Below are 12,175 nucleotides of genomic sequence, written 5' to 3'. Positions count from 1 at the left end.
CTCACCACATCTTTTATTTGCTTCTTATTTTCCTGTAGTATTGTACTTCACCTGTGTTTAGCCATTTGTTTTGATTCCTTCTTGCCCCCCACCAGTTGTCACCTTAAAAGAGCTAGTACTGGAGGAAGAAGTTCATATGGCCTTGAGTTTATATGGTGTTGGTTACTTTTACGTGTGGATAGTTAGTGAAAATGGACAAGCAGGAAGGATAAAATGAGGCCATTAATAGTGAAACCAGATGTTGACCGTGTGTTTGATATATAACCTGCTTTCCTTTGAGGATGAATGGCACAGTCTGAATCAAAGTAGATGTTGTTAATTATGTTTCAGTCATCACTGAAAGTTAAGTCAGTTCCTTTCTCTTTTTAGAATCCTTTCTCTGCATGATTTGAATCAGAACAGCGTGGGGTTTGGTTGTGGTGGGGTTTTGTTTGGTTTTTTGTTTGTTTGCTTTGATTGGGTATTTTAAAGAAATTAAAATGAAAATACTATTTTTGATAGGGTTTAGGTTTTAGATTTTTCTGATCTGAGTGACTTTTGCATGCATTCAAGTAGATATCATCTGCTGGTTGATCGTAACACTTCCAAACACGTTCAGTTCTTTTTCTGTTTCATTTGAAGGCACACATACTGAAAACTGTAACAAGAAGCCAGTGATTTGTTTTGATCTTTGTTGAACAGCAAAACATTCTTACAAGGCTGTGTGGCAATCATCACTGGATTAAAGTCATCCTATTCTATTGGACATTCAATATGAAACTTGCTATTTAAAACCTGTAGCACCATCATGTGGACTAGAGGGCTGATACAGCTTTAAGAATCCAGTGAAATCCAGGAAAGCAGTTACTATGATGTATATAGAGAAAACAATAAATAATTAACATTATTTTTATAGGTTAAGTTTATTAATAGCTTTCTAGAGGGAAATCTTTCATCTAACACTCTCATGAATTACTGATGTTCAATTGCCCAAAGTTGCTATCACGTCAAAAGTACGACCACAGTGTTCAACACAGGTGTAATGTGTAACTTACTCTTGGGCTCGCTTTGAACAGTGAAGATTTAGGGGAGGAACTGGATCTTTTGTGTGCAGTGCTCTTTAAATTTTGATTATGTCCATTAATCTTAGTATTTATTTGAACTGGAAGGAAAAAGATGCCTGAAGATCACTTGGAACATGTTAATTCTGGGGGGTTGTAACTTTGATTTCCTCTTTTCCCATGACCAGGTTCTACTAAAGACACAAAGTCAGAAGTTTATTAGCCTAAATATAACGTAAAAGAATTGTGGGGGATTGAAAAGATACTTTATGAAATGTCTTTTTGAGGAAAGCTTAACTGAACAGTTAACATAATAATGCAAGTTGAGTTGAAGCTAGCTGTGCGTACAGTGGTGTTAATTACCTTAATGCGTCAGCATCTTGATCGTGTTTTTTACTGGTGCCCTAACGTAACAGACACAGAAGAAGGTGGTTCTTATCTAACTTGTTCTTCTGGATTCATGCCAGGAGCCCGTTGGCACAGATGGAAGAGGAAAGGAGGGAGCACGTAGCCAAGATGAAAAAAATGGAAATGGAGATGGAGCAGGTGTTTGATATGAAAGTCAAAGAAAAAGTTCAGAAACTGAAGGACTCTGAGGCTGAGGTAATGAAAACGTCTTAAAGCCCCATATGCAGAGACTGAACAAGTGTGGGGATGACTCGCTTTGCCAAGACTTTACAGTGTAGCATCTGCCTAGGAACTGGTTCCACGCTTAGGTTGTGGGACTAAAGACAGCTCGGTTACTCTTTGTCGCTTGCTGTCATTGCTGAAATGGTATAAACCCAAACTTAAAATGTAATTTTCATGTTCACATGCACTCTCTTTTTATTTTCACAGTCACCGTGTGATAAAATACTCCTTAATTTTCTTTTTATGCCTGTTTCCTTCCATGTGCTTTAAAATGTCCTTGGGAGTTTCATGATTTACACAAGCCAATGTAGTAATGAGAATTTGCTTTGCATGTTAAGAAAGCATGTCAGGAATTTGCTAAGATGTTGATAAGAGAATCATCTACGTGCGAGTTTCTAGGCTAAGAAAGAGGGGTATGTTATTGTCAGTGTTTTGGTGTCATCTGAACATAAGTTTATATTAAATTACTAAAATATTTCCTGTTTTAATTCCTGTCATCTCCAGGGGAGTCCTCATGGTGAAACTGTTTTTTATGTGTTTCAAGCAGCTCTTGTTAAAGATACTGTAAAATTACATTTCAGTAGGAAATGAATGTTGAGGTTTAGGAGGGCAGCTTCTCATAAGAAGCCAAAGAGAGAAGCTCCTAAAGAAAGTTTGGCTCCAAGTCTGGGGGGAAGTGAGGAAGCTTGGAGAGGTAGTTGAAACGCTTGGCAGCCTGAGCACTGCAAGGAGCCAGGGCATACTGGATCAGAGGAAAAAAAATCAATCTAGATGATTCAGTTGGGTTTTTTTCTTTTGCAGAAGTGAATAGATCAGGACACTCTGAGCAACTCGAGGATTTTAAATCTTGATGCTTTATCTGGATCACAGTGTTTAATTAGTCACTTGATATATCCTTCCTCAATTTCTGTCTTGAACCTTTATGAGCCCCTTTATACTTCTGGCCTCCACACTCCTCATTACATGAAAACCAAACAAGCATAAATCTGTCCTTTTGGGTTTCATGTTACTACCTCATCTGTAAAAGGAAATCTGTTTAGAAGGGTTTATGTAAGACAGAGACTTTCAAGAGAATAAGGAAAGAGGGAGTTTGATTTTACTCAGAACCATGTTGGACCACACAGAAGGTATCCCTTCTCCTGACCGAGCATCCATTCTCACATACAGCACGTTTGTTTGTCACTCTGTCCTGTCAACTTCCAGGAGAGACTTTTACTCTTCTAGCAGCGCAGGCGGTTCACTGCAATAATACTATTAATAATTCATTTAATTAAGGAATAAATTAACCCACTTCATAACAGTGGCTTCCCAAGCAGCTCTGTAACTCTGTAGGATGAAACCAGTGGCTGGTGGGGTTTTTTTTTCCAAGGTAAAGTCAGAGAAGCTGCTGATTTATGTATTACTGATACTTGTATGCCCTGCAACTTGCTTCTTACTAGTTGCATCAAACACCAAAGTGTTCTTAAATGTCCTTTTGCTTGCCACGTGTAGCTGCTTACAACAACTGTTTGAAACTCGGGCAGCATTTGGGGTGTTTTCTGTTAACCGTAAAGAGAGGCTATGGGATTAACATCCCTTTTGTTTCTGCTGTTGGCAGTATCTATAACCTTAGAGGTTTTGGTCTAAGAGTTACTTTCTCTGAAGAGAAGATACAGTACTGTATTTTCGTGCATTCGCATAGCTATGTATTACTCCAGCTCCAGAAGTTGCTGTGTTTTCGGCACTTACTGATGCTGTTCATGACTTCCCATATAGCTGCAACGACGCCATGAGCAAATGAAGAAGAGTTTGGAGGCACAGCACAAAGAGTTAGAGGAGAAACGTCGCCAGTTTGAGGATGAGAAAGCCAACTGGGAAGCTCAGCAACGTATTTTGGAACAACAGAATTCTTCCAGGTAATTCTTCCTTTCTGTGACATCGGAGTCTTGTCCTGCTGTTGTCAGCAAATGTTCTGTCTGAAAGGCAGTTTCTTTGGCAATCATGGTCAAAGGTGGTTAAAAAGTGTCACTGAAGAGCCAAGACAAATCTTGAGCTGCCTTTAGTTACAGATGAGCACATATCATCAGTTGGGATAATGATTAGCTTTGCAGATTTCAGTCTGCAAAATCACTGTATCCATACAGGGCTAGATCTCTTTAAAAAAATGAACTTTGTATTTGAAAGCTAGATTGAATCAGGCTTCTGAGGGATAAAGAGCTAAAGCTTTGACTGAGGATGAAACCATTTCATTCTCCTAGTCCTTGGAAGGGGAAATCTAGAGGGAAATGCATTGCTTGACTGCATGTTACATGGACATCCACTGTGTACATAATAAGCTTCATGTATTGTATTGCAACCAGTAAAGCTTTATAAAATGCCTATTTTAAACGGTGTCAGTTAGTATTAAAAAAAATAAGTCAGTGCCTGCATGCATTATCTGACAAACTTGTTTTTATCTATCCTTTTAGAACCTTGGAAAAGAATAAGAAGAAAGGGAAGATATTTTAAATGCATCATTTTGACCACCAGTTATGTATTAGTTGCCAATATACCAGCCTGGACATCAGTGTTTGTTGGATCCGTTTGACCAATTTTGCACCAGTTGTATCCATCGTAATGGATTTAACAGCATGACAAATTCATGTTAATTTTGATGGAGAATGAGATGCCTTGAATTGTCTGGGGTGTTTGTTGTGTACTTGGAAACGTAACAGCTCTAAGTACCCTTTTTTGTCTTTTCCTTTTTTTTTTCCTTTTTTTTTTGAGAAACATGTCATTTTAATGCAAAATTGTACATTTTACTGTTGTACAATCATGTTCTGGTGGTCTGACAGTTTACAGGTTATTAAAAACTGCAAGGACTCGAGACGGTTTTTAGTGAGGATAAATTGCCATAATATGATGCAAACGATGCTTCTGTACTATTATAATGCAAGAATTCCATTCAGTGCAGCATATACCATAATGTAATTTAGTCTAACACAGTTGACCCTATTTTTTGACACTTCCATTGTTTAAAAGTACACATGGAAAAAACAAAAGTTGTAGGCTTACAGTGCACCTAAGCTTTTTATAACAACCCTTTTATGTTTTGGTTTCTTTAAATATATGCTATTCTCATTTAGTAACTTCTTTAGCCAGAAGGATCTCATTACTGCTTCATTTTTTGTAATAACATTTAATTTAGATACTTTTCCATATATTGGCCCTCCTAAATAGAATATAGCTTCTTTCGTATGGTAGGAACCAGTGAGTAAAACTTTTCCTTTAACTCCCTTTTTACATTTTATGGTAAGTAGCAGAAAAATGCATTTATAGGTCATTTCTAGGCAAAATTGTGGAGTTAACTACCAACCTGTTTCTACCTGTGTGCAGTCTTTCTTTCTTTTACTAGAAATGGGAATATGGCCTCAAGACAAACATCACCATTTCGCATTTAGCTGTATTCATATACTGCATTTCTGTATTTTTGTTTGTATTGTACAAAGTCACATAATAAACAATGTTGTGATGTATAACACGCTGCTGTGTCAGGAACTGTAACGGAATTACAGGCACATACTTCTCTGTTTGAACTTTCTCTCTTCTCTCCGGACGGGGTTGGCCTGTGTCTGGGATTTGGAATTGATTGAAGGCAGAGAAAAGGCCTGCGTGTTGTGGGAGTGTTGGGAAACAGTTCCAGGGTACTTGGATGTGGTAAAACAAGACTCTGTCTTGCCCAGCAGAGGGCACCAAGCCTCGCTGTTCACACCCTCTTACTCCATCTGTGTGTAGCTAGCGAGGCTGCTTGGTAACACCAGATAGGATCGCTATCTGGGGCAATGGGTAGCAGAGCATCTGAGCAATACTGGACCAGTGGAGGACAAACCAGTCCCTAAGCACCTGGAGGTGAGCAGCACTGAGCTATTTAAACCCCAAAATGAATCTGAGAAGCACAGACTGGTTTGGTTGGAAACAACCTAAACAAACTAACAGAAGTACCTGAAGGAGACTGCAAATGTTGTGGCTGCCCCATCCCTGGCAGTGTTCAAGGGCAGGTTGGACACAGGGGCTTGGAGCAAGCTGCTCCAGTGGAAGGGGTCCCTGCCCGTGGCAGGGGGCTGGAGCTGGATGAGCTTTAAGGTCCCTTCCAACACAAACCTGGCTGTGATAATTCCCAGAGTGAGCAAAAGAGGAAATTTTTAATTGTAGGAGGATTGCTTTTGTCTTCATCAATGTAAGAAAACCCCCAAGATGATTTAGATGTGAATGGCTTAAAATTGTTTTAAAATCATGCTTTAAAGGTTTAAATGCAAATAAATCAGTATGAAAACAGAGAGCTGGCCTGGAAAGGGAAAATGCAGCTCAACTTGTGGAGCAAAGCAGTATGTTAAGGGTTCCTCTTCCTGTTAGTGCAGCACTGTCAAACTTCATTTGTCTTTGGGCACTGAGGGCAAGCTGTGGTAGGTGCCCAAGGTAAGGATATGCTTTCCGTGCAGGCTGGAGCTGAGCCTGCTCTTGCATCCAGTTTTGGGGTTTTCTGCCAGCTTCACCTCAATGTTCACAAGCCTCTCTTCGTGCAGCTTACATTTTTTCACTGCCAACACCTCCATGTCCCGACCTTACCCTGTTTAAGGCTCAGCAAAGGCAGTCATTCCCTTCCCTTCATCCCATGTTGCATACCCTGTTCTGCCGGGTGGCTGGTGGGCTTGGTGACCAACCATCACAACAGCCTGCCCCTGACACCAGGCTCTGCGCTGTTGCCTTCTTGCCTGTCCCAACACTGTCAGGAATGGAGCGCTTCTTAAGCTTTGTCCTGAGGTGTGGTTTTGCCTTCCTGTCACACACGGTTCCTTCTCCCAGGAGCTGTTCAGCCTCTTGGCAGCCTCCTTTGCTTCTAATCACAGGTTTCATCTATAGGAATGTGCTGTATCCTGGTGAAAATGGTAGAGGCCTTCAAAGGGATATAACCACCTGCTGATACTGGAACAGAGCCCCCTTCACATCCCCTTGTCTCGTTAATGCAGGTTATTGTCCATCTCTGGCTATGGACAGCAGCGAGGAAGCTCAGTAAGCAGAAGCTGGTTCCCTCCCTTTGCTCACCAGGATGTACAGGTGTGAGAACAGTTTGGTCCATTCAGCAGGTACCCACAGCAGCCTGGAGCATCCCTGTGTGAGCAGGAGGGGATGCAGGAGAGCACCCATGTGACAGGGGGAGAACCTCCAAGCGTGCTGGGATTCCTGGTGCAAATAACCCCTGCTTGCTGCGCTGTGTTCTAGTGAGCCTTGTAAGGTGACCTGACTGAGGGAACGCATTCCAGAGCAGTGGCAGGGGAAGACACTGGTGACCGATGCAGGAGAAGGCAGCACTGGTTCTCTCTGTGATGCATCACCCCTGTGCTGTCACCCACAGAGATCTCTGAGGCAGGCAAGATGCTTGCTCTGTGCAGGTTTGGAGGAAGGTGACCCTCTTTCTGCTTGCCCTGGCACAGCTACACCTCATCCCTCAAGACAAAACTTGAGGTTTGCTTTAATAAGGGAACGTTATTCCTCTGGCTTCCCCCCCAGTCTGCTGGCAAGAGTTCCCATGCAAGCCAATGAAAGGAAATGGAAGATGCAGTCATGGCAGTGACCAGTGCAGGTTTCTGTACCCTGCCAAGATGACCAAGAGGTAAAAGGAATCCTTCTGCTCTCAAGAACTTATCCTTTAGATACCTTGAGAACAATTCACCCCTCTACTTTGGGAGCTGCTAAACCTCTTCTCCCCAGACTGGTCTCATCCACATGGCTCTCCCGGGGCAAGGTCCACGGGCCAGTCTGAAGTCTGCTGATCTGGAATTCCCTAGCTCCCGAGGAGAGGGTGGTAGAATTCAGGAGAAGATGGATTTTGCCCTCTTCTTCCCAGCCAGCCCCTGCTCTGCGGCTTTAGCAGTGTCAGAACACCGGCACAACACCGGCTGCTCCCGAAGAGCAGGGCTTTACTTGGAATGTGCCAAACCTGAGAACTGTGCTGACACCATTCAGGCTTTCACCCGGCTGGAAAAGGCCTCGGAGAGCTGGGGAAGTCACTCACCTACATTGTGGGTTTCTTTGGTCTTCCAGCTGGAAAAGAGATTCTGGTTTCCCTGCAGAGGTGAAGTCCCCTGTGCACTTCTTGGGGTTCTTTACGTACCTTTTCAGGCCAGGCACGGTCCTCATCATCCCCAAGGTCTGCACCTTGTACTGGGAGGCACCAGGCAAGAAGTGGCAGCTGGGAGCACTCCTGTGCTCCCCCGGAGGCTCTGCGGGTGGTGGGTGGCTGTGGCACCGGGTTTGCAAACCTGATCACAGTGAGGAAACCAGAGGAAGGAGCCAGACCCTGGGGAAATAACGTGCGCCCCTATGTGGCACCATCCCCTGCCCGGTGAGATCCAGTTCACTGCCTTGGGAATGGCTTTGCTCTTCCTTCTTTTGGAGCAGGACAAACCTCAGGCTCTGTTTGCAGCCTCTGCCTTTCCCAGGAGCAACACCCCTGAAGCACAGGGGGGAAGCATCTTGTATTGAGTGCTCTGATTCCTGTCCAAAGGTGGGTTCTGTGTCCTTGGTCAAATGGCTCTGACTGAGCATCCCCTGGGGTGGGTTGGTGGTGTGTGAGGGGTGCAGGAAGCCAGGGGTACTGAAGGCACTTTCCCTGTGCAGGTGCTTTTAGTGGGTTTGGGGAAGATGCAGGAGAAAAAAGCTTCCCCTGGCTACAAGGATGTGGCCGGGGGCACTCTGGGTTTTGTTGCTCTGGCAAGCAAGGGGGTAATGAGGCAAAGGCACGTTTGGGAGGGACCAGATGGCAAGCTGGGCATTCATCCCGGGTGAGTGTTTAAAGCATGGTTCCCTATGTCTTGCTCACAGTGCCTTTAACGGTCGAGTTTCTTGCGTTCAGGGTTTTGCTGCTGCTGTTCTTTCTGTCTCCCACTGCTGCATCTCAGCATCCTCCCGAAGCCTTGTGTGGGCCTTAGCTGGCCCCAAGCAAATCACTCTGGGGACTGGAAGTCGGTGATGCCTGAGCTCCCCTCCAACCCAAACCCGTCTGTGATTCTGGGACATCTGTACCCAAGCTGCTCTGTGATCCTGGGACATCTGTACTCGAGCTCTATCTTGAAACAGCGCCTTGTTGATCAGACCAGAGATGCGCTGGCTCCAGGCATGGCCCTCTGGCCTCATCACCATCCTGGGGACCACAGACTGACTGGTCCACACCTGAGGGCTTTCAACCTCATTGGCTCTGTTGAGCCCCTTCGCTGGCTGCTTCTGTGTGCTCCATCCACCACATTGCTCAGCCTCAGACTGGTGGGATGAGGAAGGACATTCGGGTCTTATCCAAAAGGGAGGAAGTAAAGCTAATTTCTAAATGGGAGCTGCTTGAAGGAGCCTAAAATGAAGTCACTTCTGGCATAGAGGGTCCAGACAGAGTGGTTTAATGGTGTAATTTCTTATTAGTCAAAGAGAACACCAGCTAAATTCCTCTATGTGCTGCCTACATCTACTGTTCTTCTGACACATTCAGCCTCTACTGTCCAGCTCTTCCGTGCCTCTGGCTAGGAAAGGTGAAATGGTTGTGGGTATAGAGCGTGGGGCAGGCGGTGATGGCCAAAACTGAAGTGACTTTAAACGAACAGAAACCCCTAAAGCCCCAGGTCCCCTTCTGAGTGCAGTGCGGTTCTGGCTGGCGCTTCCAGGTTCCCAGTGTGTGAGTGGCTGCGGGGGGTGAGGAGGATGAACTGCTGTCTGGAACGGTGCAGCACCTACACCCTGAGGTTGAGCCCTGAGAAAGCTACAAAGGGAACAAGAAAATGTTGTATTGAAAATGTGATGTCACATCATCCCGCTGGGAGCACCGGGATATTCCTGCCCATAAAGGCAGGGGCTCAGCGGTAGGGGCTTGGAAGCCTGGAGGGTTTAATTTGGTACGGGTGAGGAGGCCGGTGTACCGAGGCACAAAGTGATGGGGTCAGGGACCACCTGGCAGTGCTGCTGGGCACTTGGAACCAGTAAAAACCACACAGGAAATGTAACTGGTGGCTGAGGGACCTGGGGGGTTCAGGCTGGAGAAGAGAAGGCTCAGGGGGGACCTGATGGCTGCCTACAAGTGCCTGACAGGAGGATGGAGCCAGGAGGGGCTGGGCTCTGCTCCCAAGGAACAAGGGGTGGGACAAGAGGAACCGGCCTCAAGCTGCACCAGGGCAGGTTCAGATGGAGCTGAGGAAGAATTCCTTCCCCAGAGGGTGCTCAGGCATTGGAACAGGCTGCCCAGGGCAGGGCTGCAGGCACCATCCCTGCAAGTGCTCACACATCATGGAGATGAAGCCCTCAGTGCCATGGCTTAGTGGTGGCCTTGGCAGTGCTGGGGAATGGTTGGACTGGGTGAGCTCAAAGGGCTCTTCCAACCTGATTGACTTACACTGGTATCCCGTGGCTGAGGAACACGGATTTCCCTTGCTGCTCGAAGCGCTCAGGGACACCGGTGTCCTGTGTTCACTCACGGGAGCCTTTGTGGAGACGCTGTGTGTTTATGGACAGGAGGGAAACCCTGCCCTCGGCGTTGCTCAGCAGGCAGGGGTGCCCCTCGGCAGCTGCGGTGCCCTGGCCATGGCTTCACCAGCACAGAGCCGGGGTTCCTGAGCTCCCCGATAGCTCGCAGCCCTTGCCGGGCATCGCCTCACTCCTGCAGCGTCCCCTGGGGAAGGTTGGTGCCTGTTGGCAGCCGCAGCTCCTGCTGTGCCCCAGCACCTCGTGGGGGCTGACCCAGCAGCCTGCTGGGCTCCCAGCACCACGCAGGGCAGCAGAGGATGGGCGAGCACAACACGCTCAGACCCTCCAGCACGTCCCAGGGTGTTTGCATCACAGCGGGTCCTGTGCCCAGCTCCAGAGCAAGGGCAGATGTTACAGCTCCGACCGGTGCCTCTCATCCCCGCTGCACACCCTGCTCTTCTGGAGCAGCCAAGAGGCAGGAGCCACCACCCTGGCTTCAGGCCTCTGCAGAGCACCTTGTCCATTGCCTCTGTATGGGGCAGCGGTGCCCAAACCTGCTGCCAGCAGCATCCCTGGTGGCATCCTCTGTGCTTCAGCCCCGCTGAGTGCCAGGGCTGGGTGCATGGTCTGACATGGGAGGATGTGTGCTGGGCTCTCACTGGGGGCTGCTTTCCCACAGGGGGGGTCTGCCAGGGATGTTACCTCCCTGCTGGTTCAAGCTGAGCGCTTCCAGCGGCTCTCACTGGTGCCTTGGAAATAAAGGTACCCTCATGTATGTGTCCCAAAGACCGAAGCGGTCCTTGTTTTCCAGCCCAGGCACCAAGCACCTTCCTTCCTCCCACCGCCTCCTGCCGTTTGGCTTTGGCCAGAGCAGAGTCAGGAGGCTGCATCCTCCTTAGGGCTGTCACTTGTCACAGCAGAGTCTGGTCTCATTGGACCCCTGGGGATGCATTACAGCCCCCTGCTCCCCTGCGCATGGGTCTGGTGGGCTTCCAGACCGGGGCAAGCTCCCCCCCCAAGGTGGCTGAGATACCCATCATGGCATGGGGAGCAGAGGGCACCTCAGCCCTGCTCTGTGCTTAGACACCAGCTCGCAGTGCTGCTTGCCCTTGTTATCTTAACCAGCACCCAGGGATGGGGGAGCCAAATCACTGTCAGTATCTCTATCTACGGTGTCAGCAGCTCTCTGGGAGCAGCTCTTGTGGGAAGGCTTCCATTGTAGGGAGCCCGGTGGATGGGAAATCCCAGCTGGGAGCCAGCACCCTTCCCATCTAATTATAGCAGCAGGCAGAGGTGTTTACAGGGATTCCTTCTTGCTGTGTGTTCCTGTTGACTTCCTGCTCGGGGATGTTAGAGCTGGGGTCAGCGTGACCTGCGTGTCCAAGAGCCATGAGCAAGCTCTTACCCTGCTGCAGGGAGGTGTGGGGTGAGGGGCTCTGGTGTGGGATGCTTTGGGTGCCCACGCGTGGCTGGAAGGGCTCAATCCCCAGTGAGGCTCAGAGCAGTGTTCCCCAAGGCAGACCTTGCTCGGAGCTCGGGCTGTATCCTGGTGCTGGGCCTGTCCCCACATCTCCATCCCCACCTGCCTGCAAGCGGCCGTGAGCCAAAGCTGTTGGCAGGAGCTGCCTGTGTGCTGGCCTCCCAGTGTCACCAGCGGCAGCAGCAGCAGCAGCAGCAGATGCTCTGTGAGGATGCTCTGCGAGGATGCTCCGTGAGGATGCTCTGTGAGGATGCTCTGTGAGGATGCTCTGCGAGGATGCTCCGTGAGGATGCTCCGTGAGGATGCTCTGTGAGGATGCTCCATGAGGATGCTCTCTCTGGGCACAAGTGGAAAAGCAGCCACAGTTTGTGCTGGGGGACCCCCACGCTGCCTCAGGCCATTTAAAGTCCCAACCTGCTTAATGAGCTCAGAGCTCAGCACTGGGAAAGGGGTGGCATTCCCAAGTCTTGTATCCTGCCCTTCCCAACCGGAGTGGGGCAGGGGCTCTGCAAGGCCTTCAGGCAGGAGAGCTGGCAGGGAGCATGCCAAGCAGAGCCCACTTTGC

General features: G+C 48.0%; 1 protein-coding gene across 2 annotated transcripts in view; it reads left to right on the top strand.

Annotated features, from left to right (window-relative positions):
- The window catches only part of SEPTIN7 (septin 7), a 52,885-nt gene extending 47,716 nt beyond the window's left edge, over positions 1 to 5,169 (top strand). For both annotated transcript variants that reach the window (XM_061366154.1, XM_061366155.1), the window contains 3 exons: positions 1,508 to 1,643; positions 3,426 to 3,565; positions 4,118 to 5,169. In XM_061366154.1, coding sequence (XP_061222138.1) covers positions 1,508 to 1,643; positions 3,426 to 3,565; positions 4,118 to 4,157 — 316 coding nt within the window. In that variant the 3' untranslated portion in view covers positions 4,158 to 5,169. The remainder of the gene's footprint in view (positions 1 to 1,507; positions 1,644 to 3,425; positions 3,566 to 4,117) is intronic.
- The last annotated feature ends 7,006 nt before the right edge of the window (positions 5,170 to 12,175 follow it).

The sequence above is a fragment of the Neopsephotus bourkii genome, unplaced genomic scaffold (assembly GCF_033783945.1).
Source record: "Neopsephotus bourkii isolate Nb327-2 ecotype Australia unplaced genomic scaffold, CSIRO-AGI_Nbou_v1 NB_1308, whole genome shotgun sequence".
NCBI lineage: Eukaryota > Metazoa > Chordata > Aves > Psittaciformes > Psittacidae > Neopsephotus > Neopsephotus bourkii.
Note: the sequence above shows the minus strand (reverse complement) of the source record. Positions and strands in the feature narration are given on the sequence as shown.